This window comes from Papilio machaon, chromosome 21 (genome assembly GCF_912999745.1).
Source record: "Papilio machaon chromosome 21, ilPapMach1.1, whole genome shotgun sequence".
Taxonomy (NCBI): Eukaryota; Metazoa; Arthropoda; class Insecta; order Lepidoptera; family Papilionidae; genus Papilio; species Papilio machaon.
Genome location: NC_060006.1, coordinates 435197 through 462323, shown reverse-complemented (window position 1 = coordinate 462323; position 27127 = coordinate 435197). Strand labels below are relative to the sequence as shown.

The window sequence follows — 27127 nt, the reverse complement described above, 5'->3', positions numbered from 1 at the left end:
CGCACACATTTTTCTCTATTAAAGAAAAACTAAAAATACGTTTAAAATTCACTTGCTTACGTGTTCGTTTTGTGTGTGTGTAAATTTTGAAGTTGATATACATTCATAAAGACGATCCAATTTCATTTTACAGCGTAATATGCACATGTGTGATTGTCATCTTTCCCTCACCTAACACGAAAAGTAGCCGAGTTATGCCTAGTCCGTTTCTCTATTGTCAAAGGTTCGGAATATCGAAGGGGCACACTGAAACACAAAGTTTTCTGTATGCATAGTTTGGATATCTTCAATGAAATTCACATAATAATAGATTTTATGTTACTGTTTTAAGGACTACTTTCGCTTGTGCTATCGATTGAGAGAGTTGGCCTTCAGATTATGCAAACTATTGTAGATGCAATACTGCGTTTAGACTTTATTATTCTTTTAAGACAATAAGTTGACATATTTGTGGGTTCCCTTAGTGACTGAATCTACACACATTTAAATAAACATTACATTTTCACAAATCAAAACAGATCTGTGTACCTTTGGCAAGAGATATTTGTGCTCGTAGCGCGTCTGCCTGTGATATAGTATTCAATGCGTCTGAATGGCGTCTATTAGGGCGTGTGTACACTGACCGGAGACGTTTCTTTCAATGCTCTGACCGGCGCACACTCAATAGGACATCATTACCTGCGAACTGAGCTCGTGCTGCCTTCATACTGATTCAGTTTTATTTATAAACTTTTTATTTTTTACTTTCTATTTGTTGAACGAGTACTGAAGTATTAAAATAAACAGGATTGGAATGTCTTTTGGTGACAAATGCCCTATATTTTGATGAACTAATTTTGAGTGTTCGTTTGTTTTTCCGGAAAACTCATACAAAAATACATGATATGACAGATTACAGTACATTTTTGTATTTTGGTAGTACATTCTGGAAAAGCTAGAACTCCGTTTGTCAATCATTAAGATATTGTAGCAAGTACTACAAGTGATTCTAGTTACTGGCCGATGTAAACGCGGCTCATAGAATAGCTCTCAGTCAACATTTGTCCAGCCGAATGACCACTGAATGACCAGCCTCACTGCGCCTCAGTACGCGACAAAATGTTTTATTTTTCTTTCTGACCATTCAGCATTCGAATACAAAATAAAAAAACAAAAAAACAAGCTTTGAATTATACAATTGTCTTTTGATCAATAAAATTTACTTTAAATATATATTTCTTTAGTAATAAATTACGATGCCCTCTCTTGTTAGTTGTGTATTTTGTGGCTAATATGACAGTTGAAGTTCTAAGATATTCTTAAGTTTGTGTACTTCTATCAAAGTAACTGACAATCTCCGTTTAGATTTGTATTTGTCTTCCATTGTCAATCGCAATACGCGACCACCCCGTCATTACTGCTTGTAACATGAGCTCATCAGAGCTCTGTTTGAGTGCTGTGTTGACATAAACTTACGGCCCTGCTTATTGAACAAGTTGGCAACTACGTCTCATATTACATGTCAAATGTGCGGTCACAACTATTTATAATCGCCTAGCAGTTGGACTGAGGAACTGAGGGTGTTTTACTCGTTAGACTAAGGGGTGCTGCAGACGGACAAGGTAGTCAAACATTTTTAGCTGTGGCAGCAAACTACAATTGAAAATTTAGCTACCGATTGTTCGAAGCAATTCGTGTACTGTCGCCCTTAAAGAAGAAAGAACTTCGCTTGTCTTTTGTCTTTCATAACATCACTAAAACAAGACTAAAGGTATAATACAAATTATCGGTTTTGTATCACTTAATTTTTAATAATAAACTATGTAAAGTTAAGTATAAATCAGCAACGAAATGGTATAATTTCAGAGTATCAAGCAACCTTTAGAAATATAGTATCAGGTTAGATAAACAGGACAGCGAGCGTTACGCTTACATCCAGCAAACACCGCCTTTGATGCTTTATAGCTTACAGATTAAATAGTATTTAGCAGAGCTCTATATGAAACATTCGTACTATCGACTTTGCGATCATAAAAATTCGCGCTTTGATAAATACAACAATCGTCTTTTTTTGAGTAATTTCCAAACACTAATCCATGGTATCAGATCAGTCAATAGTTGATGGCTGGATATTTGGACGTTACTTTAACACGATTAACCCGGTAATTAAGATCAGAACAGTGGTGATTCAGGTACAATAGCGTAATGCTGTTGATAATAATCCACCAAGGCGTCATTTTTTCTAGCAGAATTAAGTGGAATACACTTTCTGTTATAAAAAAAGAAGAGAATTTCAAAGTATCTTGAATATATTATTACTATGAACATATCATCATATATTTATGCTAATTCCGAAGTTAAAGTTACCTTTCGTAAATCGGTTTAGAACTAGCTAATAAATGGCCAACTCAAACTCTCACAAGTTTAGTGGCAGGTACGAATTGATTAGAGCAAATCAAATAGCCCTTCGCAGCCACACACTACTAGAGCTGGCGGAAATCTTTGTGTTCACTTTGTAGGGTGACCATATCAATGCTAAACTTCTTGTAATATTCCTGTAGAACTAAAATATTTGTTAAAAAACCTAAATTGACATTATTTTTGAAGTTTTGGCTCTGAAATTATACACAAGACAATCCGTAACAAGATTACTGCTTTTATTTTGCTTTTACGGTCTAGATAAATATGTCAGATTCCGCTTTTGTAGTGATATCGTTCTTAGATCAAAAATCTTTTAATAAAATTTCTAATTTCAAATATTCTAAACCCATTTATTTTCATACTACAAATTAAGTAATTCCACGAATCGACAAAATCATAGTCACCCAAATTTGAACATCTCAAGCCTGTACGGGAAGTGTTTACTATACAAGTTTCTGACCTGTATTGACCGTGCGGCCTCGGCACGTGTTTAACTGAACAGTTTGCCAGTTATTAGCGTACAAACATGTTCTAATTGATGTTTGCAGAGGTTACGCCGAGGTGCGGAGTTATGCGGGAGGACAGGACTTCGACCGACAAGTGTCTGCCGTAAGTTATGACATACTTTGAATACAACTAGGATCAGAGTATAAACATACATGGAGTGTGAGAGTGAAGTGTTGTAAAAAGTTAGGCAACCTACACAAAGAACTAAACCTTCAAACATCCATAACTAGTATTAGATCATTTTCCCTTTCTTTAATGTCGTTGCTTAGTTTGCTACTTCACATTATTAATATTTATATGTATAGGTATGTATGCTACACATATCTGTGAAGAAATTCAATGATATGTGTAAAGTCAACCCGTACTGGGCCAGCGTAGTTGACTATTGCCCGATCACCCCTAACTTCGGGGTAGGCTCCGAGCCCCTAAGTGGGGACGTATAGTGAGCTGATGATGATATCATTATGTCGTAGATCTGCCGAATTGTATTATCTGTTATATTTACATACCTACGTTTTTAACCGTAGGCTTCTGAGACCAAATACGTATTAAAACATATTGTCATCTGTTTCGTCAAAGATAATGACAGTGATGACTAAATGTTTTATACCGAGATTTTAGACTCGAAAACCTACTGTAAGTGTTTAATGATGTTGTACGAATTGTGTTATTAATGCAGACAAATATAAGACCTAATTGAATATTTAGAGATAATATAGTACAATGTATCACTACCCTTACTTAAATGCAACAAAACTCCACCTTTGCTTTTCATAAAAATTGACCCTCAATCATAAAAAGTTATCAAAATAATTTTATCGAATAATTGAAATCGCGATCTAAATGAAAATATTAACAACAAAAACCTTTTCGGTTAATGAAAGAGCTCGCACTAATCATCCGCGGTCAGCCGTCAGCCGAAGCGGATACAAATCGCCGGTCGGCATACGATCCCGTTATACCACTCTATCAGAATCATTAAAAATAACTCGTCGAGGACACTCGCCACGGCATTCGATGGATACACCCAAATTTCCATCAAACATATGACTGAGCTCAATACACAAGCGGTAGCGGACTACGTCTACTACATGATATATTTGTAATTATATACAAGTATCACATGTTTCTTTAAGTAAAGTAAGCTGATCGTTGGTTTCTGAGACCAAAATCTCTGTATAAAACATTATGTCATCCCTGTCATTATCATAGACAAAATGACAATATGTTTTATAGTATTCACAGTTAGTCCATTCGTAGTAACATATGCGATTCTGTGAGAAAAATTTCAATACGTGCGAATAGCAGCCAATTATCCATACATAGAGTTTAATTGTTTTGTTATAAGCGACTAATTCGGAAAGCTCAAAGATGTGCTCGGATGACAGGTTTGATATAATTCGTGAGTGTAAAGGCTGCAATATCGTTAGAAACGATAAGTAAAGTAAATAAAGGATCGTAAGCTTTTAAAAACTATGGGAAAAGTAATATCCAAAAATAACTTAATACAAGATGATAATAAATTAATTTCACGTTATGCGAAGTTACAGCAATGCGAGACAAAATCGCTTCTGCTTATCACTTGTACCGTACCATCGCATGCCACCGGCGCGCCCTGTTCGTATAGAGCACGATATGCAAATATGGGACATAAAGGTAATATTTCGTGATAGCGGCGTGGTAATTAATAAAATATGTTCTGTTCGAGGCATTATTTGGGCGCGGATTCCAGCGACCGGCGACCAGCGACTAAACGTATTAGACGCGATTGCTTTGCCAGAATGATTTATGCGCGGGCGTGACTCTTTGTTGACCTTAATTATTATTTGATATATGTTCATATGTATTTGAATTATTTTATTATTCGTTACAGGTTTGAAAACGGCATCTAGAAACTGGAAGCTAACTATGTTAAATTTATATAAAACTTGAAAGACAGAGTTTTGAGCATTGTTCAAATCTGTGCTTTTTTCACTATTCTTTGTCCAACATTCACAATGAAATTGTCTATTTCCAAATCAATACATATTTTTTGACAAAAGTTATTTTCCTTAAAGGCCATTGAGGCATTTACAGCTTTAGGTTGACTTTAGCGACGACTCAATAACAGTGTATAAATGCGATTCATGTGATTGTTTCGAATTACAAAAATCAATAAAAATGGTTATTACCCTTCTGTAATGAACCGTATAAAATCAACGAACGCATTCGTACCAACATAAAAATACAAAGGTGTTTAACGAGGGCTTGTATCGGCAGTTGGTAGCACTGTGGCGTGTTCGCATGCTCGCGGTCAATTAACGCATCGGGAATTTCGGTTCCAGCGACATCAACTTAATTTGATTTAACGATCGAGTTTTCGGCAAGAGAATTGTTAATGGACGAATGAGGTGTGGTGTTTGTATTAGGGGAAGCAATCATTATGTTCGCGAAAACATGTTGTTTACAAAAAAAAAACTAAATGTAAAAATTGCCGATGACACTGTTATTAACATATGTTATGTTTTGTTAACCTGCTTAATAAATTAAAATATTTAAAAAGTAAGTGGTTAAAAAACTCCAAAGGAAAAGTAAAAAAAAATGCCTTAAGGTCTATAAAGATGTTGCAAATATCGCAATATATCTGATATAAATATTTTCAGATATCTTGGTGGCTCTTAACTTCCATATACCAAACCCAAATAAGAAAATACGTCATTCCAATTTTTTCAAAGGGGAATGCTTTATGCATACTCCGCGCCCCTGGGGGGACGCAGTAGTGATGTGGGATTCTCTTCCGGATGGGAAGCATACCCACTAAAACCTCTTTGTTCCTCCTAGGCTTAGAGCACGCTTGCACTTCGTCCGCGACCTCGCCTGCGTCAGATGCCGAAGCAGTTCTCACTAAAGTCATTCCCCCTACCCTTTTAGTGGAAATAATATCTTATTTAAAAATTATAATCTAAAATAAATTAAGTCACGATATAATTTCACCGATCTCACCATAGGCTCGCGTGATCAACGTGACGTCATGACGCGGCAAATTCAACCCTTTTTTAATCAATTAACAGTAACAGAAACTAACGATTAACAAATACTAAGTCATGGCAATTTCTAGAAATCATATAGAATTACATTTAAAAGGTGAGGCAAAATATAGGGATTTTTTACTGTAATTAGACCTTATCTCACGTCATGAAAATGGATTTTTTTTAATCTTAGTAATAGGTATACGTTATCATTTTGTTGAAATTATAATAGCTATGCGTAAGTTTTGCTCACTATGATTTATACGTTTTCATATGAGTAGGTGGAAGAAATGAAATAAATAGCAAATATTTAATATAGGAAATATTTCGAATATAGATGAAAATCTTATTTTAGAACTGCAATTACTTGTATTTCTTATTTTCTAGTTTATACTAATATTGAAAAGAGAAATGATTTGATTGTTTGTTTGCATTGTATAGGCTCAAAAGCTACTAGACCGATTTGATAAATTCTTTCACTGTCTGAAAGCTACACTATCACCTACTGAAATATGCTATATTTATTACTAGATCATTTTAATTCAGCCAGTCGAAACTGCAAGCAACTGCTAGTATAATATAAAATTTTTGATACTTACAATCAATGTAGCATATTAAAGTAGTCGTATTATAAAGCTTATCGTTATTATATGTAGCTGAAATCATAATTAATTTAGTATTTTACTTTATTATATTACAATTGTATGAACAGAGAAGTTTATATCCATTTTGCATTAATGTTATTTGTTAGTCAAGTTCAAACAAGTTTTCTAGTGACATATTAAACAAAACTGACATCTGCATAAAAATAGAAAAGTTTGTGTAAATTTTTATATTTAAACTAGCTGTCGCCCGCGACTCCGTCTGCGCGGATTTAAAAAAAGGTAATAAGTAGCCTATGTGTTCTTCCAGGCTATGTTCTAAGTCTGTGTCAAATTTCATCAAGATCCGTTAAGCCGTTCCGGAGATACCTTCAAACAAACATCCATCCATCTAAATCTAAACATTCGTTCAAAATACAGTTAAATAAATAAAAAACAATAAACGCAACTAGTCCTAGCTATTTAGACATTAGGCCAATGATCCTGTCATCTTAATTAAAATTAAATATTAATAAATTATGTTTAAAATTTACTTGATACAATACAGTTAGAAATGAACAAAAGACACGTAAACACTAACGAAATGCACAAATTTCAGCGGCGGAGCGAGACTCTTTTCAAAACATCCCAATTCGCGACGGCAGCAAGCTTCATTGAAAAATAATCCAAGCCATACGCAGGTTAAAAATACGAGTCCTCTGGTACTCGGGCACTCACATCTCGACATCGGTCGTTCATTTTTGATGAGGAATCTTTTGATATCCCTTCCCCCGGCGACCCCCCTGACTCAGATAATACGCGAGACACATTGACACACAACATGGCAAACTTTTAACTTAAGATTTTTGTTCGACGTTGGCATAGTTGGCAGTAGCAGATTGACTTGCTAACTAACGAAGAAAAATAACATCTTTCTTCTCTAATTTGTTTTGTGACCGAGAAGATCTATGCTGATCCAACACTCATTTACTTACTCCTTCGTTGATGACTTTTACTGGATCTTGAATTGAGAATAGTGACGACCAGAATAAACATTAACTTATAATTTTTTATGAACTATTAAAAATTATGTTAAAAATTTTGTTCATCAGTATTATCGGTCGTGTGTAACATAGAAAAACCCCCACTCAGCGTTGGTCGTATTGAAATTTTTGAATATGGCAACACTCGAGCATCCGCCACTCGAGTGTATCCCAAAATTTTCGGCGTAATTATACAAGCGAAAGCATCTCGATTTTAGTTCGGAGCAGCTCCGCTCGCCGCGCGGCGTTGCCTGCGGTTTTTTAAAACCAATATAAATGTTGCAATTTTGGAATATTAATACAGTTTAATATATTATTTATCTATATTAAAAATATATTTGATTCTGTTTAATTTGTTAAATAGCAAATTAAATATGATAATAATAATATTGGTTTAAAGTGGTACTCCAATCCTACAATAAAACATAATTTAAATTAACTCCAAGGATAAAATTAAAAGCATATAACTATGTACGTGATAAGTCATTATTAAAACATATATGTGAAATGTCTGTATTCCCATTTGTATGTTAGTAACATAGACAAACAAATAAATATTCTTTTAGAGCTAAATAATGCCTTGTGGGAAGCGAAGAGTCCAAAGAGAATCAGCCATGTCGGATGTTTGAAGTGGCAGTTTTATTTCCGAAACGAATCTAAAGCTTTTTTAGAAATACCACAAAGAAGCATACTCTAAAATACATTGATACGTTACAATTTCGGAGTATGTTTTGTAAACTATTTCAAAATATCGTTATATGTAACGAAATCTATATATATAAAAGAAAGTTGTGTTAGTTACACCATTTATAACTCAAGAACGGCTGAATCGATTTGACTGAAAATTGGTGGGCAGGTAGCTTAAAACCAGGAATAGGACATAGGATATTTTTTACCCCGTTTTCTTTTCTTTTTTTTTTATTCCGCGCGGACGGAGTCGCGGGTAAAAGCTAGTTGTTTATAATAAAAATCTCAGTAATATTATAAATTCGTAAGTTTAGATGAATGAAATTTGGCCAGATGTTGAACATAGTCTGGAAGATCACATCGGCTACTAATTAAGATTTTTTTTAATTCCGCTGGTACGGAGTCGCTGGCGACAGTTAGTTTAAGTATAAACGATAGAATAATCAGCAATTGGCTACATTAGTAGATTGTTAAGAAATATTTTTAAAGAAAGCAAATCAAAATTATGTAATTTATCGGACAATTTCATATTGATCTTTTAAAGAAGTAACAAACGGCCATTTCCATGTTTCAATCACTATCGGCGGCATTTCCAAGCCAATACGACTTAGGGTCCTTCAAGAAGCGAGCATACCATTTCCTTAGAGGCCGGTAATGCTTCTGCAGTTCCTCTGGTGTTGCGGATGTCCATGGTGTTGTTGATCATCTCAGTATTCCTGTCACTCTTTTGTCTTCTTCTCTGATAATAAAAACTTTTTTTCTTTATAAAAAAATCTATAAAACTGTTGTGAAAAAAACTCGTAGACAAATCTCATTTAGAAAAACTAACTCGACGTGGCAGTCTTGTTGTTTTTATTGACCAAAGTCAGAGTTCAAGTTTCATGTGTCGAGTTATACGCTTTCCTTTCCTTTTGCCTCGCCACCGTGTTCCCATTTCCTGCTAATATTTTAACATGGCGTGCATTCTCACGGGAAACGGTTAAACAAAGAATTACAGAGCATCGAGATTATAACTACTGAAATAATCGAATCTAAGCGAGCAATGCCTCTGCAGTTCCTCTGATATTGCAGGTGTCCATGGGTGTCGATGAACACCTTGGTGTTCCCGCTGGTCGTTTGCCCCCTTATCTAATAAAACGAAAAAAAATGTATCAAAATCTTAATAAGAAAAAAAATATAATTTCTATTTAGATTATGGAGAATTTTTAAACTTGCACTATTTTGCTTTACCTACGTTGAAAATATTTGAATAATTCTGAATATTCCATCATCTTTGTAATCTTTGAAAATTATCTACTTTAATGTTTTACTTCTTACTCTTCAAAGAACTTAGACTATATGAATAATATAGATCAACCCCGAATATTTTAACGACGAAAATTCAAACAAAAATGCCGCCAATATCAGTCTTATGCTTTGACAGATGGGTGACATTTGGGCGGGAAAGCGTGCGTATTTGCGCGCCATTTAAAATGCAAAGAAACAATATCGAGTATGCATATTCTATTCCAGCGACACCGCATCAGGATACTTTACGAGCGCGCAGGGAAATACGACAGTATCTCTTTTTTGAAAACGACAAAACAAAACGAAGAGGAGGGAATTTATTATATACCATCAGACGCCATTTTTAATCACATGTGAGAGCAAATGTTGGGACACATTACGTATTTTACAATTTGTAAAAATGTAATTGTGACCATAAACTTAATCCTTACTTATATTATGTACACGGGTCTTTTTTTAACTGTTCATTTTGGTTTAAACATGTTTTTGTGACCATAAAACTCAAATCAATAAAACTACTACTAATACGAAACAATTTTTAACCAATAACAACACTTTTCGTGTCATGACCAAATCGAACAACAGAAAATATGTTTTTCAAACACGACCCTCAGGGAGGTCACGATGTTCGACAATTTTACATCAAATTCTATTGAATAGCAGGAAATATTATTAGGGTTATGTCGAACGGCGAGGGGAGACTGCGGACTGCCGGATATACTTGCTAAGATGCCCCAATGCTAAGAAATGTTAAGAGGATATTTTCAAACACCCTACCATTGACTTTATTGCTTTAAGATGTTTGATCGTTATATCAATCTTTTTTCTACTTCCAAGTATTGTAAGGAACCTTAATAAGCATGTTAACCACCACACTAATCCCGACGCTTTTTTTTACCTTGTTGAAGCAGCTGCGTTTTAAAACACGCAACGATTTTTTATGCGCGAAGGAAACAAGTCATTTTAAAGTGTTCGTCGCTCGAGAGCCGCCAATGCCGAGTTTTAACGCGCGGTTAAAAGTGCGGTCTAAGGAAGTGAACTATAGAAAAATACTTAAAAGTGAAATAGAAGACTAGCGTTTGGCATTTTCTGCGAAATATAAGTTTAGTATGGTGCCACAATCCGCAGTGCTGGATCCATAAAAGTGTTCTCATTGCGTGAAAACGAATTATTAGGGGGCGAAATGCAATTTCCCCGTCCAAGGCAACGGCCAATATGTCTCGCAGACTCAGGCGCGGACCAAATGAATAAAAATCAACCGCACGGACTCGGCCGTTTGTTACTTCCCGCGCAAACTGAGAGAAATGCGCGTGTTCCGGGGGGGGGGAGCAGGGGGGGAGAATGTACTTCTGTCACTATGAAAACAAATGCTTTTGAAAGTTAACTTATTTTCATTTGCGTAATATACATATCATTAAAATTCATTGAAATAGTTTTGTGATTTTTTTTTTAAATATTTTTTAATCATTCGCAAAATTCCATGATATGATTACTTCACCGAACTTAACCCTTCCTCATCATCATCAAGGGCCTTACGTAGATCCATCTAGGACAAGGACGTTTAGCACTTCTAGCCCTCAAAACCTTCATTTATGTGGCCAATTGTTAAGGGTAGCATAGATTAAGTAAGAACAGCTGAACAACTTCCATTAACAATGTATTGACTGAGTTCGTTATATGCTAACTTTTTATGAAACTGTATTGTATTTTTCTGTTGTTAACGCACTGAACAATATCTAATACAAAGCGCTAGACGGCGTAGGAGGACGGTACTCCACTAAGCGTTCGAGTTTCAGTTTGACTGGCTTCCAAATGAGAAAAGTTCCGGACGAAATGTCGACGAGTCAATATTAACTATAAACCTACAATTTTAACTCATCGCCTACGCTAAAACACCACCGTTCTATTTCAAACCTTATTACTAAAGGCATAAGGTGTTATATATTAGATTGTTATAATTTTCAAATAACGTAGAAGGTTGGTTTTTTCATGCCGCTTACCGATAAAGTTTTTTCTAATAAGGTTGGTTTAACTGCATTCATTTTGTTTTGTTAAGGTAATGAAAATGATTTTTTCAGTGGTACGTGCAGTTATCGAATGTATTTTTCTTTCAGTCGCTACAGTACGAGTGACTTTAATTAAATTGTGATCCAAGTGACGAAGTAAAGTAAGTATAAAGCATATAATTTCATAGTTTATAAATAAATTGAAAAGCGGACCGTTATGAAACAAACGTGAGATTTTAGAACAAAGATAACGCCTTAATCAAGTTAAGACCATAACGTCGCAAGTAAAGGCCGGCGCAGATTAAATTTATGCCTCCCTAAAATAATTAATTCCCTTTAACTTCATTAAGAAACCCGCATAGGTGTAATTACAATGAGCCAAGGAATCTTAATTGTTGAATTGAGCTCGTGACATACGGCACTAAAGTCGACTGAGCGCGAGAGAGGTTAGCCAAACTTTGGAAGTATAGCTAGTAACTGATGTTTTCGCGGAGACATTAGGAACGACCAGACTATTTTTAACGATGAAACAACTGTTATTGAAATAAACCGGCTCGATTGTATAAGTGCTTAAAAATTTGCAGAGTAATCACTGAAAACGTGACAAATTATTTTTAGTCAATACGTCATTAAACTACGACGGTGATAAGATGGTAATAATTAGATCGAATGTCAATTTTAATATGATAAAATGATTAATAGTGTTAATTTAACAGAATAATTTCATTTTATAATATATATTACTAGCTGTCGCCCGTGACTCCGTCCGCGCGGAATTAAAAAAAAACTTAACAAACTTCCAGACTATGTACTACATCTGTGCCTAATTTCATCAAGATCCGTAAAACTGTTACGGAGATACCTTCTAACAAACATTCATCCATCCATCTAAACTTTCGCATTTATAATTTTAGTAAGATTTACAATACATTTAAATATATGTTTTTCAATCTTCACGTTCGTATGTCCGTCCTTCCGCGGGTTATTCATGATCATAATGGAATGAATGTGTGCTGTCGGTCAGGGGGCACGGTCAGGGGGCACGGGGGCACTGGCAAGCGACGCAACAATAAGATATAATGCGTCCATTGTGTGCGCGTCTCAAGACAAAGCAGTGATCCGCGCCGCGGCCGGCCATTCAATACCCACACCGGAATTAACGACTAAATGCGTTACCGACTAATATTTGCGACATTAATATTGTGTAAGTAAGGCTTCTTATTATAGTACTTGTCAGCTTCTTACGTAAAACTAATATGATACAGAAGAATGTTCGACAGTCAAATTAACCATGTCTCAATGGTTTAGCCTGTCAAATAGTCATCATTTTGTTAATGTATACTGAAAATAAGCCCGCAGTTTAGTCTCTTTTCCATCGTTTGATAGAAACACATAAATCAATGCAATGATATGACTAGCTTTTGCCCGCGACTTCGTCTTCGTAGAATTTAAAAAAGGTTGAAAATTATCTCACATGTTACTCAAGACTATGTCTTAAGTATATCTAATGTGCCAAATTACAGTAAAATGAACCGTTGTGGGATTGTCGAGACAATCCCATGGTAACCGTACAGATTTCTGGCATGTAGCCTGTGTAATACAATACATCTGTACCAAATTTTAACGAGATCCATACAGCCATTCTGCAGATAACTTCTAACAAACATCTATCCATCCATCCTTCCATTCATGCATCTTTATTATTAGTAAGATTATGTAATGTAGCAAATATTTTATTAGATTTTAATACGCCATTTTACTGCATGAATCTAAATTAAAATGGCTCCTTTTATAAAGTAGAAAATGTCGCAATGATTTTTAAATTTTCTGCCTTAGTTTTAAAACGACATTACTCTAGTGTTCAACTATTAGATGTTTTTGTCGTCTGTACAAGGAAATACCAGTGCGCTACTAAATAACTCAAAGTGTCAGGGACACTGAATTTATCGGAGGAGCGGCGTAAGAGTAGAAATTAAGCAGAATAATCGATCTTTGTAAACAACGGACGAGCGCAGTGAACGACTGCAAAAAAAAAGTTTAAAATCTATGTGTACTAAAGTTTTTATAGCGACCTGTTTTGAGATAACAAAAAAAAACTATTTGTTGTAATGACAATTACATCAATTTGCTTATAAATATGTAGTAATGTTAGTTTTTCAATGACTTGTACGAGTTTTTTCACCTTATTTGTCAACAATCCTTACTTATATTATATAATATTATATAAATGTGAAAGTAACTCTGTCTGTCTGTCGCCCTGCACGACAAAACTACTGAACCGATTTAAATAATTTTTTGTATACAGATAGTACTACTACTACTTTCCAATGAGAAAAAAAGAGTTGTAAGGGGTTGAAACGGGGGGTGCAAAGTTGTATTATGGAACTATCGACTAGAAGCTTGATATTTATTTTTTAGGCTGTTAATTTGATATAACTTAATATGTCATTCAAAGTTCTTAAAAGTTTTACCCTCATGGATACATAATAACAATAGGGGATGAACGTTTTTATGTAAAGGTTATGTGAATGTTTTATAAGTTTCATATGTCTTATATATTTAACAATTTTTAGTAAAATAATAAGCCTTTTTAAAATCTTACCCGAAGGCAGTATTTCACGCAGACGAAGTCGCGGGCACAACTACTCATAAATAAAATAAATAGAATCATCCGACAACCCACTCAGTACTTGGACATACACTTATTGTTATCTACAACTTTATCAGAACAACAAGCAAAAACATTTCGAAACGCACGCACACGTTCACATAAAAAAGTATATTTATATCTGTGTCAACAGGTTTATTACTACGCGACGGTATAAAACTTAAGCATTACTAACTTAAGAAGATTATAGACGATAACACAAGTTTAAAATGAGTTTTGATAACAAAGTGGTAATAGTGACAGGGTCCAGCTCCGGAATCGGGGCCGCCGCAGCAATCACATTTGCTAAAGAGGGCGCTTATGTTGTTATAGTGGGACGTAATGAAGAAAAGATGAAAAATGTAAGCAACAAATGTGAAAGTTTCGGGAAGAAACCACTGGTTGTTAAAGCAGACATATCAAAAGACGATGAAGTTAAAAAGATAATAGATGAAACAATAAAGAGATTTGGGAAACTGGATATATTAATTAACAATGCCGGTATGTTTGTACCTAACGATATTACAAGTGACAATTTCATGGAAGGTTACGATCGCGTAATGAATATAAACTTACGAGCTCCGGTTTATTTAACGCATTTGGCGATACCTTATCTTATTAAAACAAAAGGAAATATTGTTAATATATCTAGCGTAGCTGCAACTTCGATCTTTTTTGCTTCATCCATTTTATCATATTTTGTATCAAAGGCTGGACTAAATCATTTTTCTCGTGGAACCGCACTTAAACTTGCCGAACTGGGTGTCCGTGTGAACATCGTCAGTCCGGGGCCGGTGCGCACAGATATCTTGGATACTACATCAGCTTTTACAACATGGGATAACCTTGCGGAATCTACTCCTTTAAAACGACTCAGTGAGCCTCAAGAAATCGCCGATCTGATCCTGTTCTTGGCGAGCGAAAAAGCAAAAGGTATCACTGGATCCGAATTCATTTCAGATAACGGGTTTGTACTCGAAAAATAGAGAGGGTTACATACATTGCAACAGTAAAATAGGTCAATTAAAAGAAAGTAATTAATGTTCGTATTCTTTTAATTCAATGAAGACCTTTGGTATATAATAATAAAATTTTTAAATGAACTCATATTGTTTATTTATTTATTATAAGATGGCAAACGAGTAAGTGGCCAGTTAAATTCGCTGATATGGTAAAGCGACTGCTGCTGCACAATTGCAGATGCCTTGCTTACCTTTTATCGGCGGAGGAGGAGACGTACATAACATATTGTTTACCTTTCTTATGCGTCCCCTCCTTCCTTATAGAAAAAGGGTGGTAATGGAAAGAGGACTAAAATTAGACCTCCAAAACACACACTCATCAGACAAAACGCGACATTACTTCCACTTCTCGCCTGTCTTCTGTGAGGTTGCGGTATTCCACCGGGCGTTCCGGCCCATTCGTGCTATAGATGTTATTGCTGGCGTGTATCACTGTTTAAAGTTCATTACATCTTCTAACATAAATGAATGATCAGTCTTAGGTCGACTACTATACTGTTTTAAGAACACCAAGTAGTATTTATTTTTTTAATGTAGCTGGAGACGGACAGTTTTGCGTAGGTGTTAATTTTGTGTTATTAATCTTCTGAACTACCAAGCAACGCGTCGTATCATGTTATTATTGTGACTGTCGTTGAATTATTGTTAATACATAAAAACTAAAATATGTCATTAAAAGGTGTCCCTTTAGGCAAGGTTCCGAAGATACTGGCAGCGTTCCCCCTTTGAATGGCTAGACTAATTCTTTGTCCGAGGTAGCTGCCAGCTCTTCGGTCTCCTGTGATGTCGACTAACCTTTTGTTATAATTTAGGTTAGATTCCCATGTTTTACTATCATTTCGCCGCTAAAATAAATTTTTTGCTTCTGTTCATTTTTAACTCTTCGATAATAGACACTACTTACTGTTACTGCCTTTAAATTATGTTAACGGTATTAATCAATTCAAAAAACGTCCAAGTACTAGTGTATTTTAATAATAAAATAGCATCAGGTCACCATGTTTTTTAAATTGCTATCTTCTTTACAACAGGCGCTTTGAAATGACATAAGTATTAAAAACATCTTTGTTCTACTTTATAGCAAAAAGTTTTTTTATATCAAAAAGTGGCAAACGGGCAAACGGTCACCTGGATTCGCCGAAATAGTGAGACGACCGTTGCCCATCTCCATCTGTTGATGCGTTGCCTATCTTTAATCAACGGAGAAGGGGACGCACATAAAGAGGATATTTTCCCTTCCTATGCGTTCCCTCTACCGCTAAATCCACTTCCCCTTCCCATCCTTTCACAATAAGAAGAGGGCAGGAATGGAAAGCGGACTAAAATTAGGCCTCCGGCACCACACTTATCAGACGAAACGCGAAATTGTTTCCACTGTATTCTGTGTGGTCGTGGTATAAAGTAGTAACTAGTTAATGTATATTAGGAATGTGGCAATTGTATGTTACAGTTATACCACAAATATAACAAATGACAGCTTTATATACATAGTAGCTGTCGCACGCGACTCCTTCCACGCGAAATAAAAAAAAAATTAGTACCCTATGTGTTTTTCCAGACTACGTTCTACATTTATGCCAAATTTCAGATTAAAACATGGAGCCGCTCTGGAGATACCTATCAACAAACATCCATTCATTCATCTTCTGTGGTTCATATTTACTCTTTAGCTATTAAAAGATGACATCGTATCAGATGACGCTGGTCAGAAAAAATGAAAAAAACAATAAAAAGCACGTACACTTATTACGAATTATGTATAATTTTTTAATAACAAAAAACAGTACCTTCTTGTTTTGTAAAGTTCTAAAGATTACTAACAATGACCAGCCAATATATATACTCGTATATAGCGGCTCCAATGCCGGAGCTGGACCCAGTGACCATCACCATTTGTTTTTGAAACTCATAAAGAACTGTAAAGACAACAAAAATATTACTTGTCATATTAGCGTCTCTCAAAGGTCAAAGTGTTTGTGCAGAAACTGTAGAATGTCTTCACGCTGCTGATGAAAGACTAATCTGGAAATCATGTACTCACTTTTTATTATAAATGCGAATGTTTGGATGGATGTTTGTTAGAAGGTATAAACGGCTGCATGGATTTCGATGAAATATGATTTAGATATAGAACATAGTGAGCAGACGAAGTCGCAGTAAAAGTTAGTAAATAGATATATTGAAAACCTTTATATTATAGAATGACAAGCGTAGTTCGTATCTATCATATATTTGCATGACAGATATCACGATAATTAGTTCATTTCTATAATGATGATGCATAAATAAATAGATTTTTATCATAAAACTAATTTATTATATATAAAGCGAGTAATCTCGCAACTAGTATATCCACAATACCAGAGGGACTGAATATTAACTGACGTAGTTTCTACTAACACTAAGGTATACCATAAGTACTGAATCTCATGACCACAGCTAAAATATACATCGAGTATCAAGACAAAGGAATTCTCTGTTAAATTAAAACACGACACATGACAATTATAGTAAATACATGACATATATGACACGTCTTGTCACATATATTCGTGTTAGCCCACGATCTACAAAGTGTTGATAGCTTCAGCTCCAGCATCGGGGCGCGCCTTCTTTTGTAGCTAAGTTTTAGAGCACCACGATGGGATCGTGGTCTACGAGTGATTGGTACTGGTCATATGATAATTTTGTCGAGAGAAAATACGCGCTAGCTTAGTAAATGCATACTCAGCCTACATTTTTGTTTTTACGTATATCATCGTGTTCTTGGTGAGCCAGAAAGCAAAAGGTATCACTGGATCCGTATTCGCACAGAAAGAAATTACTTCTTCGTATGCGTCCCCTCCTTCCTCATAGAAAACTGGTGGGAAGGGAAAGAGGACTAAAATTAGGCCTCCGGAACGAACACTCATCGGACAAAACTCGGATTACTTCCACTTAACGCCTGCCTTCTGTGTGGCCGCACTGGGCGAGCTGCTCATTCGTAAAACATACGTTATTGCTGGCGCCTACTACTGTTTAAAGTTCATTACATGTTCTAAGACAAATTAATGATCAGTCGCCTGTTTCTTAATAAACACTACTTACTGCCTTTGAAATATGTTAGCGAAATTAATCATTTCAAAAAATGTCCATGTATTTTATTATAATGACTATGTTTTATAAATTGCTATCTTCTTTGCGACAGGCGATATGAATCATTTGTTCCAATATATTAAGATAGTGTGCTTATCATGTACACATTACTCACAATGACGAGCCAATATTTGTATAGGGTATGGACGGGCAAAATGGGGATGTCGGGTATAAGGAATATTTTGATTCATTGCTGGAGTAAGTGTTAGAAAGAGACAAATATAGTTTCATCCGTTGAGCGATGCTTTGCGTCTATTAGCTAAAATTTTTGCGGTAGATATCTATCTTTTCATTTCTGACAAAAATATTATTCTAAACAAATGTAACTAACTGGTAAAATGATCAAAGTATTTCACTTTGCTAGCTGGATTGTACAAAGGAAGAACTATTTACGACAAATTTATATCTACACAAAATGAAGACGAGAGAAATATCAGAAGATGAGTAACCTAGGTTTTTATATTTTATATAGAAAATGGTTGTTGAAATTGATAATCAATTCTTTTTAAAAAGCTAATGTTCGCATACCCGTTTAACTCGTTCATACCCTATTAAGTTACGTAATTGTTTAGCTACTTATAATAGTCGTCTTGACAGATACGAACTCAGTCATAAACACAAGGCTGTTAGGCGCGCACCGCGAGACAAAATGAGTTTCAACAACAAAGTGGTGATAGTCACCGGGTCCAGCTCCGGCATCGGAGCAGCTGCGGCAATCGCGTTCGCTAAAGAGGGCGCCAATGTTGTTATAGTGGGACGCAATGAAGAGAAAATGAAAAATGTAAGCAACAAGTGTGAAAGTTTTGGCAAGAAACCACTGGTCGTTAAAGCGGACGTATCAAATGACGCTGACGCTAAAAGAATTGTAAATGAAACTTTAAATAAATTTGGAAAATTAGACATTCTAGTCAACAATGCAGGTATAGCGGAACAAAGTGAGTTGACAAGTGACGACTTTATGAAAAGTTTCGATCGCGTAATGAACATAAACTTACGCGCCGCGGTGTACATAACGCATTTAGCGACACCGCATCTGATCAAAACAAAGGGAAATATTATCAACATATCGAGCATAGCTGGAACAGTTAATTCCGGGTCCTCTACCCTTATTGCATACTGCACCTCTAAGGCTGGACTCAATCATTTCTCTCGAGGCATCGCACTGAAATTAGCAGAGCATGGAGTCCGGGTGAACATCATTAGCCCGGGACCGGTGCGCACTGACATTTTAGACAATCTATCCATTCCAAATTTAAATTGGGATTCCTTCAAAGAGACCACGCCTCTCAAGAGATACAGTGAGCCTGAGGAAATTGCTGATTTGATCTTGTTCTTGGCCAGCGACAAGGCGAAGGGTATCACTGGTTCTGAATTTGTTTCAGATAATGGTATTTTAATCAAAAATTAAGGGATCATTTAAATCATGGCCAAATGATAAGCATTTTGATTATATCTTAAAAAAATACAATAAATGACTAGCCGTGACCTATTGTTTTTTTTACATTACACAAAACACATCTATTCATTAATATGAAATCAAATTTTAACCGAGTCGTAAAATTGCGGATTACATATTTTTGCACCATCTCCCGCCGCTCGTTTGCCACCTTCTCCTATAAAAAAAAAATTGCCTGACCTACGGCTCGTCATAATGACTAAGACTTTATTAAATCTTTAGTATTTTTAGCCGACTCAAAAAGAAGGAGGTTATCAATTCGACTATATATTTTTTTTATGTGTGTTACTGCGAATCTCCGCCCCTGGTGGTCCGATTTTGATAAAAATTATTTTTTTCTTCGCGGCCTCTACTTTACTATCTCTCTATATATAAAAGAAAGTCGTGTTAGTTACACTATTTATAACTCAAGAACGGCTGAATCGATTTGACTGAAAATTGGTGGGCAGGTAGCTTAGAACCAGGAAACGGACATAGGATAATTTTTACCCCGTTTTGTATTTTTTATTCCGCGCGGACGGAGTCGCGGGTAAAAGCTAGTTTAATATAAATTTTTATTACAAATTTTAATATAAATTTTGTCGATGACGACACGATGGCGATTGTCGCATATATTCGTGCTAGGCCCACAGACAAAAAAGTGTTGATAGTAACAGGATCCAGTTCCGGCATCGGGGCGCACCTTTTTTATTGGCTTAGATTTAGACGTTTTCATTACGTTTCATAACACTACGTTTTCATTTAAAGGACAAACATGATAACGAAACCACTCGCGTAGAACATGATCCTAACTGGTGATATCATTTTGTCGTTAAAAAATACGCGGTAGCTTAATAAATGCATACTCATCCAACAGTTTTGTTTTTGCGTGTATTATCGCCTATTATTAGTAAATGGTATTTTTATCTCAAAGTGGTTATGCTATCGCGTTTGCTAAAGAGGGAGCCCACGTTGTGATAGTCGGACGAAATGAACAGAAGTTGAAAAAAGTAAACAACGAGTGCGAAAGTTATGGTAAGAAACCACTGGTTGTCAAAGCTGATGTGTCAAATGATGCAGAGGCGAAGAAAGTAATAGATGAAACTATAAAAACGTTTGGGAAGTTAGACATTCTAATAAACAATGCGGGAATCGGCGATTGGAATGATATAACGAGTGACGATTTTATGAAAAAATTCGACACCATAATGAACACAAACTTACGAGCGCCGGTTTACTTGCGCATCTTGCAATACCACATCTTATCAAGACGAAAGGTAATATTATCAACACGTCCAGTATAGCTGGAAGTTTCACGTTGGGGGTGCCGTTGCTGTCTACGTACTGCACATCGAAAGCGGCGTTAAATCATTTCACTCGGGGAGTAGCGCTAAAGTTGGCGGAGCACGGCGTCCGCGTGAACGTCATCAGCCCCGGGCCGGTGCGCACTGACATCGCCGATACTATGGTGACGGACAGCATGTTCTGGGATAGAGCCGCGGAAGATACTCCACTCAAGAGGGTCAGTGAACCTGAGGAGATCGCAGACCTGATGTTGGCCAGTGATAAAGCCAGAGGTATCACTGGATCTGTGTTTATTTCAGATAACGGTACGTTGGTGAAATAAATGAAACAAGAATTTACTTTAAAATTATTTTATTAATCATATTTAATCTACTAAACTTGCAAACATAATAATAAAATTGGAATGTCTGTATGTAACATCGAGAAAAAAATCATATTTCGAACACGTATTTGCGTTTGTGTCGCTGATAACAAAAATCAATGTTTAATATTTGTGTTTGTCTGTCTGTCTGCATATCTGTCCGCATAGCATATTATTGTATAGTATACTTTTGTAGTTCTGCTCTGATGAAATCGCGTGCGATCGCTAGTATTTAACATAATTATATATATATATCAATTAATTTATCTATCATTAAATTTCGATAGGAAAAGTATATATCGAATTACAGAAAGATAAAAATATTTTTATAATCAAATAAGTAAATGTACTTACTATATGTATCACACAATAGCTATCACATTATGTATGTTACATAATATAGTTTATGTAAACAGGAAATGACTAATCAGAAACATTTGGAACATTGATACAAAAACTTTAAATTTAGAACGTTTGTAAACATAAAATAGTCATTATTCGAACGTATATGTAATTACTTGTCTATATGTATTTTTATTGGAAGTAAAATATATTTTTATTTAAATTTCATATGTAGTTATCCAATAATTGCCGTAATGACTCCAATACAGTGCTGTTCTCAATAATAAAATCTGAACTGGTGATGCCTTTAGCTTTGTTACTCACTCGCTTCAACAAAGTCGTTCCACTGATCACATTCCTTGAATAATTTTCATCTTAAAATTTATATTTGGATCTGATAGTTGATTTGATAGTTCGCCGGACTATGACTGATATATTGCCATCTGAATTCGCTGAAATAGCGAAGCGACCGCTGCCCATAGACATCCGCAATTTCAGATGCGTTGACTACCTTTAAGAGACGGAGGAGGGGATGCACATAAAGAGACTATTTCCCCTTACTATGCATTCTCTCCTCCGTCAAATCCTCTTAGCCATCCCTTCATAATTCCCCATTCCATCCTAATTAAAACTAATTACTTCTTCTTCCATTCTTGAATTCAACCACGTGACGCCCACTGCTGGGTATAGGCCTCCCCCAAAGATCGCCACGATGATCGGTCCTATGCTATACGCATCCAGGATACTCCCACCCCCTTCTTGCGGGAGACTCGGCGTAGATGAGTCTACTTGTTTACTTGTGAATATTTTTATCTGTCATTCTAATGTGTGCCATTTATATACATACAATAAGATAAGAAGGTTTTTGGAGTTATCAGATACGGCAAAACCAATACAAGCGTTTTACTTTATCTGATTCTTTTTTACTTATATTTTGTAAACTGCTATGCTAGCAAATTTATATTATAGTACATTAGATTTATACTTCTTTAAATGATTATATGAAAGATATAGAAATTTAAAAGAAACTTGGTTTATTTCCACATAATTCTTCTAAATCTAACCTTGGTATAACGTTTAAAGTTTTAGTTCTGGTCCTCCTCTAAACACAATTGCTAGATTTTAACCATATGCCAATTCTGTTATAATTTAGTTATGAAAAATATGGCCCTCAAATTAAATCGCATTACGCGATCATAATTTGCTGTGAAGTCTTCACTTAACATTTCAAATTTAACACTGACTCCCGCGTTATTGATTAGTACATCCAGTTTGACAAAACGATTGATTGTTTGAAGGATTAAATTTTATGCTTCATCATCCTTAGATGACGTCAACTTTGACGTCACTGTTACTATACGTCTTTGTTCCCTTTTATTTTTTACCACTAAGACTATTTAGGCAGGAGTTCAAAGAAGGATACTTCAGAAATAGCATTTCAACAGATGCCGGATATCAAAACTAGAGACGGTCATTAAAACCACTTTGCCTTCGAAACTCATGACTACTGGTATATTAAATAATAAGGAAAAGGCACTAAATACAAGTTTTTTAAAAAATATATTGTCCTTGACTAAACTATTACATAATAAGGATAAACCAAAAAGTATTTACAGGTATTAGGCTAATCACGTCATCATCGAAGTGTGACGACGAATTTTCAGGAAACTTGTATTTTGAAATAACTTTTTTAATAATATTTAAACTTTAAAGCTGTTATATACAATACTGCAGTTATTTTACCTTATTCTTGTCTTACAGTCCACATACTTTTAGACTTATCCAAATTTTAAGAATAATTAAGTAGTTTTATTTTAAAAAAAGATTTATGAATTAACCCAAATTCGTTAAGGAATGGTGGACTGATGATAGTCATAATTAGTATTAATACGTAATCGAAATAAAAAATCATTTATTAGCTAAACTTGTATAATGTGTTTAATTTTTCAACAAGTATCCGTTAAATTGTTTAAACTTTCGTGAGACATCATAATCCGTTTCTTAATTAATTAAGTATCCGTTATCAACAATGTACTCAGAACCTGTGATTCCTTTTGCTTTATCGCCGGCTAAGAATACAATTAAATCTGCGACTTCTTTTGGCTCGCTTACTCTCTTTAGTACTGTTGCTTCTTTATATATATCCCAAGATAAAGGACTTTTGGAATTTTCCAGGATATCAGTTCTAACTGGGCCCGGGCTGATTACATTGACACGTATACCGTAGGAGGCAAGTCTCGCCGCAACGCATCGGGAGAAATGGTTTAATGCTGCTTTTGAAGTGCAGTATGAAATTAGACCAACAGGTCCCGCACTTACAGATGTTCCAGCGACACTTGATATGTTGATAATGTTTCCTTTCGTCTGTATCAAGTGTGGTATCGCCAGATGCGTTAAATAAACGGCAGCACGTAAGTTAAGATTCATTACATTATCGAAGTTTTCCATAAATCCATCATTAACAATATCAAAATTATAACCCACGCCTGCGTTGTTCACCAAAATATCCAACTTACCGAAATGTTCAACTGTTTTATCTATAACACTTTTAGCTTCGACTTCGTTGGAAACGTCTACTTTAAGAACGAGAGGTTTTTTGCCAAGTTTTTCGCATTCTTCGCTTACGCTTTTAAGTTTCGTTTCATTTCTTCCGACTATAACGACGCTTGCACCTTCTTTGGCAAATTCGATGGCGGCGGCCGCTCCGATACCGGAGCTGGAACCCGTCACTATTACTACTTTCGTTGCGTAGCTCATGTTTACTTGTGAACACTTTTATCTGTAATTCTAATGTGTGCCATTTATATACAATAAGATAAGAAGGTTTTTAGAGTTATCAGATACGCTAAAACCAATACCAGCGTTTTACTTTATCTGATTACTTTTTACTTATATTTTGTAAACTGCTATGCTAGCAAATTTATATTATAGTACATTAGATTTATACTTCTTTAAATGATCATATGAAAGATATAGAAATTTAAAAGAAACTTGGTTTATTTCCACATAATTCTTCTAAATCTAACCTTGGTATAACGTTTAAAGTTTTAGTTCTGGTCCTCCTCTAAACACAATTGCTAGATTTTAACCATATGCCAATTCTGTTATAATTCAGTTATGAAAACTATGGCCCTCGAATTAAATCGCATTATGCGATCATAATTTGCTGTGAAGTCTTCACTTAACATTTCAAATTTAACACTGACTCCCGCGTTATTGATTAGTACATCCAGTTTTTCAAAACGATCGATTTTTTGAAGGATTAAATTTTATGCTTCATCATCCTTAGATGACGTCAACTTTGACGTCACTGTTACTATACGTCTTTAAGGTTACCACTAAGACTATTTAGGCAGGAGTTCAAAGAAGGATACTTCAGAAATAGCATTTCAACAGATGCCGGATACCAAAACTAGAGACGGTCATTAAAACCACTTTGCCTTCGAAACTCATGACTACTGGTATATTAAATAATAAGGAAAAGGCACTAAATACAAGTTTTTAAAAAAATATATTGTCCTTGACTAAACTATTACATAATAAGGATAAACCAAAAGGTATTTACAGGAATTTGGCTAATCACGTCATCGTCGTAGCGTGACGACGAATTTTCAGGAAACTTGTATTTTGAAATAACTTTTTTAATAATATTTAAACCTTAAAGCTGTTATACACAATACTGTAGTTATTTTACCTTATTCTTGTCTTACAGTCCACATACTTTTAGACTTATCCAAATTTTAAGAATAATTACGTAGTTTTATTAAAAAAAAGACTTATGAATTAACCCAAATTCGTTAAGGAATGGTGGACTGATAATAGTCATAATTAGTATTAATACGTAATCGAAATAAAAAATCATTTATTAGCTAAACTTGTATAATGTGTTTAATTTTTCAACAAGTATCCGTTAAATTGTTTAAACTTTCGGGAGACATCATAATCCGTTTCTTAATTAATTAAGTATCCGTTATCAACAATGTACTCAGAACCTGTGATTCCTTTTGCTTTATCGCCGGCTAAGAATAAAATTAAATCTGCGACTTCTTTTGGCTCGCTTACTCTCTTTAGTACTGTTGCTTCTTTATATATATCCCAAGATAAAGGACTTTTGGAATTTTCCAGGATATCAGTTCTAACTGGGCCCGGGCTGATTACATTGACACGTATACCGTAGGAGGCAAGTCTCGCCGCAACGCATCGGGAGAAATGGTTTAATGCTGCTTTTGAAGTGCAGTATGAAATTAGACCAACAGGTCCCGCACTTACAGATGTTCCAGCGACACTTGATATGTTGATGATGTTTCCTTTCGTCTGTATCAAGTGTGGTATCGCCAGATGCGTTAAATAAACGGCAGCACGTAAGTTAAGATTCATTACATTATCGAAGTTTTCCATAAATCCATCATTAACAATATCAAAATTATAACCCACGCCTGCGTTGTTCACCAAAATATCCAACTTACCGAAATGTTCAACTGTTTTGTCTATAACACTTTTAGATTCGACTTCGTTGGAAACGTCTACTTTAAGAACGAGAGGTTTTTTACCAAGTTTTTCGCATTCTTCGTTTACGCTTTTAAGTTTCGTTTCATTTCTTCCGACTATCACGACGCTTGCACCTTCTTTGGCAAATTCGATGGCGGCGGCCGCTCCGATACCGGAGCTGGAACCCGTCACTATTACTACTTTCGTTGCGTAGCTCATGTTTACTTGTGAACACTTTTATCTGTCATTCTAATGTGTCATTTATATACAATAAGATAAGAAGGATTTTAGAATTTATCAATAGATACGGCCAAACTAATATCAGTATTTCGCTTATCTGTCAGCATTACGTTACTTATGTTTAAAAACAGGTATACAAGCAAATTAAGTAATTTATTAATCTTTATACATAGTAGATTATATTATTATCAAAAGTATAAAATATATAAAAACAATATGGTTTTTTTAAACATAAATCCTCTACATCCAAGTTCATCATGACTGTTGAAACGTCCTTATCACACGATTACTAAATTTTAATTAAACGTCAATTACCCTGTCCTTTCATTTAAAAAATTGATTGTACTTCTTCAAAAATACAGTTAGACACTGTTTATTAAACGTGTTTTAACCCTTTGACCGCAGCTGATTAATATTATTGACTTCAACGATGTTATATATTACATCATAAATATGTATCACAACAATACTTTCGGTATAAGGACTTCATTATTTATTGGTTAAGATTGTATTTCGCAAGCCTAACGTTAATAATGTTTCAATAACCATGATGTGTCAAAATCTACACCGGGCGTTAATCACGGTATAAAAGGGTTGACGTGTGTTTTAGTCCTGGTTCTTTTATAGTTTTTT

General features: G+C 35.2%; 4 protein-coding genes and 1 pseudogene across 4 annotated transcripts; 3 read left to right on the top strand and 2 right to left on the bottom strand.

Annotated features, from left to right (window-relative positions):
- Positions 1–12613: 12613 nt before the first annotated feature.
- LOC106713047 (3-oxoacyl-[acyl-carrier-protein] reductase FabG) lies at positions 12614–15179 on the top strand. Its single transcript, XM_014505750.2, has 2 exons — positions 12614–12723; positions 14321–15179. Exon 2 carries the CDS (start codon positions 14397–14399, stop codon positions 15150–15152), a length of 756 nt encoding a protein of 251 aa, XP_014361236.2. The 5' UTR covers positions 12614–12723; positions 14321–14396; the 3' UTR covers positions 15153–15179.
- A 3748-nt stretch (positions 15180–18927) lies between these two features.
- LOC106713046 (3-oxoacyl-[acyl-carrier-protein] reductase FabG) lies at positions 18928–19808 on the top strand. Its single transcript, XM_014505748.2, has one exon. It carries the CDS (start codon positions 18973–18975, stop codon positions 19729–19731), a length of 759 nt encoding a protein of 252 aa, XP_014361234.2. The 5' UTR covers positions 18928–18972; the 3' UTR covers positions 19732–19808.
- Positions 19809–20672: 864 nt separating this feature from the next.
- On the top strand, positions 20673–21385 carry LOC106713031 (annotated as a pseudogene).
- Positions 21386–23725: 2340 nt separating this feature from the next.
- Positions 23726–24571, bottom strand: LOC106713048 (3-oxoacyl-[acyl-carrier-protein] reductase FabG). The gene has a single exon (XM_014505751.2). The coding sequence runs from the start codon at positions 24521–24523 to the stop codon at positions 23768–23770; it is 756 nt and encodes a 251-aa protein (XP_014361237.2). The 5' UTR covers positions 24524–24571; the 3' UTR covers positions 23726–23767.
- Positions 24572–25634: 1063 nt separating this feature from the next.
- LOC123722193 (3-oxoacyl-[acyl-carrier-protein] reductase FabG-like) lies at positions 25635–26495 on the bottom strand. The gene is made up of 2 exons (XM_045683273.1): positions 25730–26495; positions 25635–25669 (listed from the first exon to the last, which is right to left on the bottom strand). Exons 1-2 carry the CDS (start codon positions 26471–26473, stop codon positions 25655–25657), a joined length of 759 nt encoding a protein of 252 aa, XP_045539229.1. The 5' UTR covers positions 26474–26495; the 3' UTR covers positions 25635–25654.
- Positions 26496–27127: the final 632 nt, after the last annotated feature.

Excerpts from the sequence above, each read along its gene's own strand:
- LOC106713046 (XM_014505748.2), top strand. The coding sequence starts at position 18,973 with ATGAGTTTCAACAACAAAGTGGTGATAGTCACCGGGTCCAGCTCCGGC.
- LOC106713047 (XM_014505750.2), top strand. The coding sequence starts at position 14,397 with ATGAGTTTTGATAACAAAGTGGTAATAGTGACAGGGTCCAGCTCCGGA.
- LOC106713048 (XM_014505751.2), bottom strand. The coding sequence starts at position 24,523 with ATGAGCTACGCAACGAAAGTAGTAATAGTGACGGGTTCCAGCTCCGGT.
- LOC123722193 (XM_045683273.1), bottom strand. The coding sequence starts at position 26,473 with ATGAGCTACGCAACGAAAGTAGTAATAGTGACGGGTTCCAGCTCCGGT.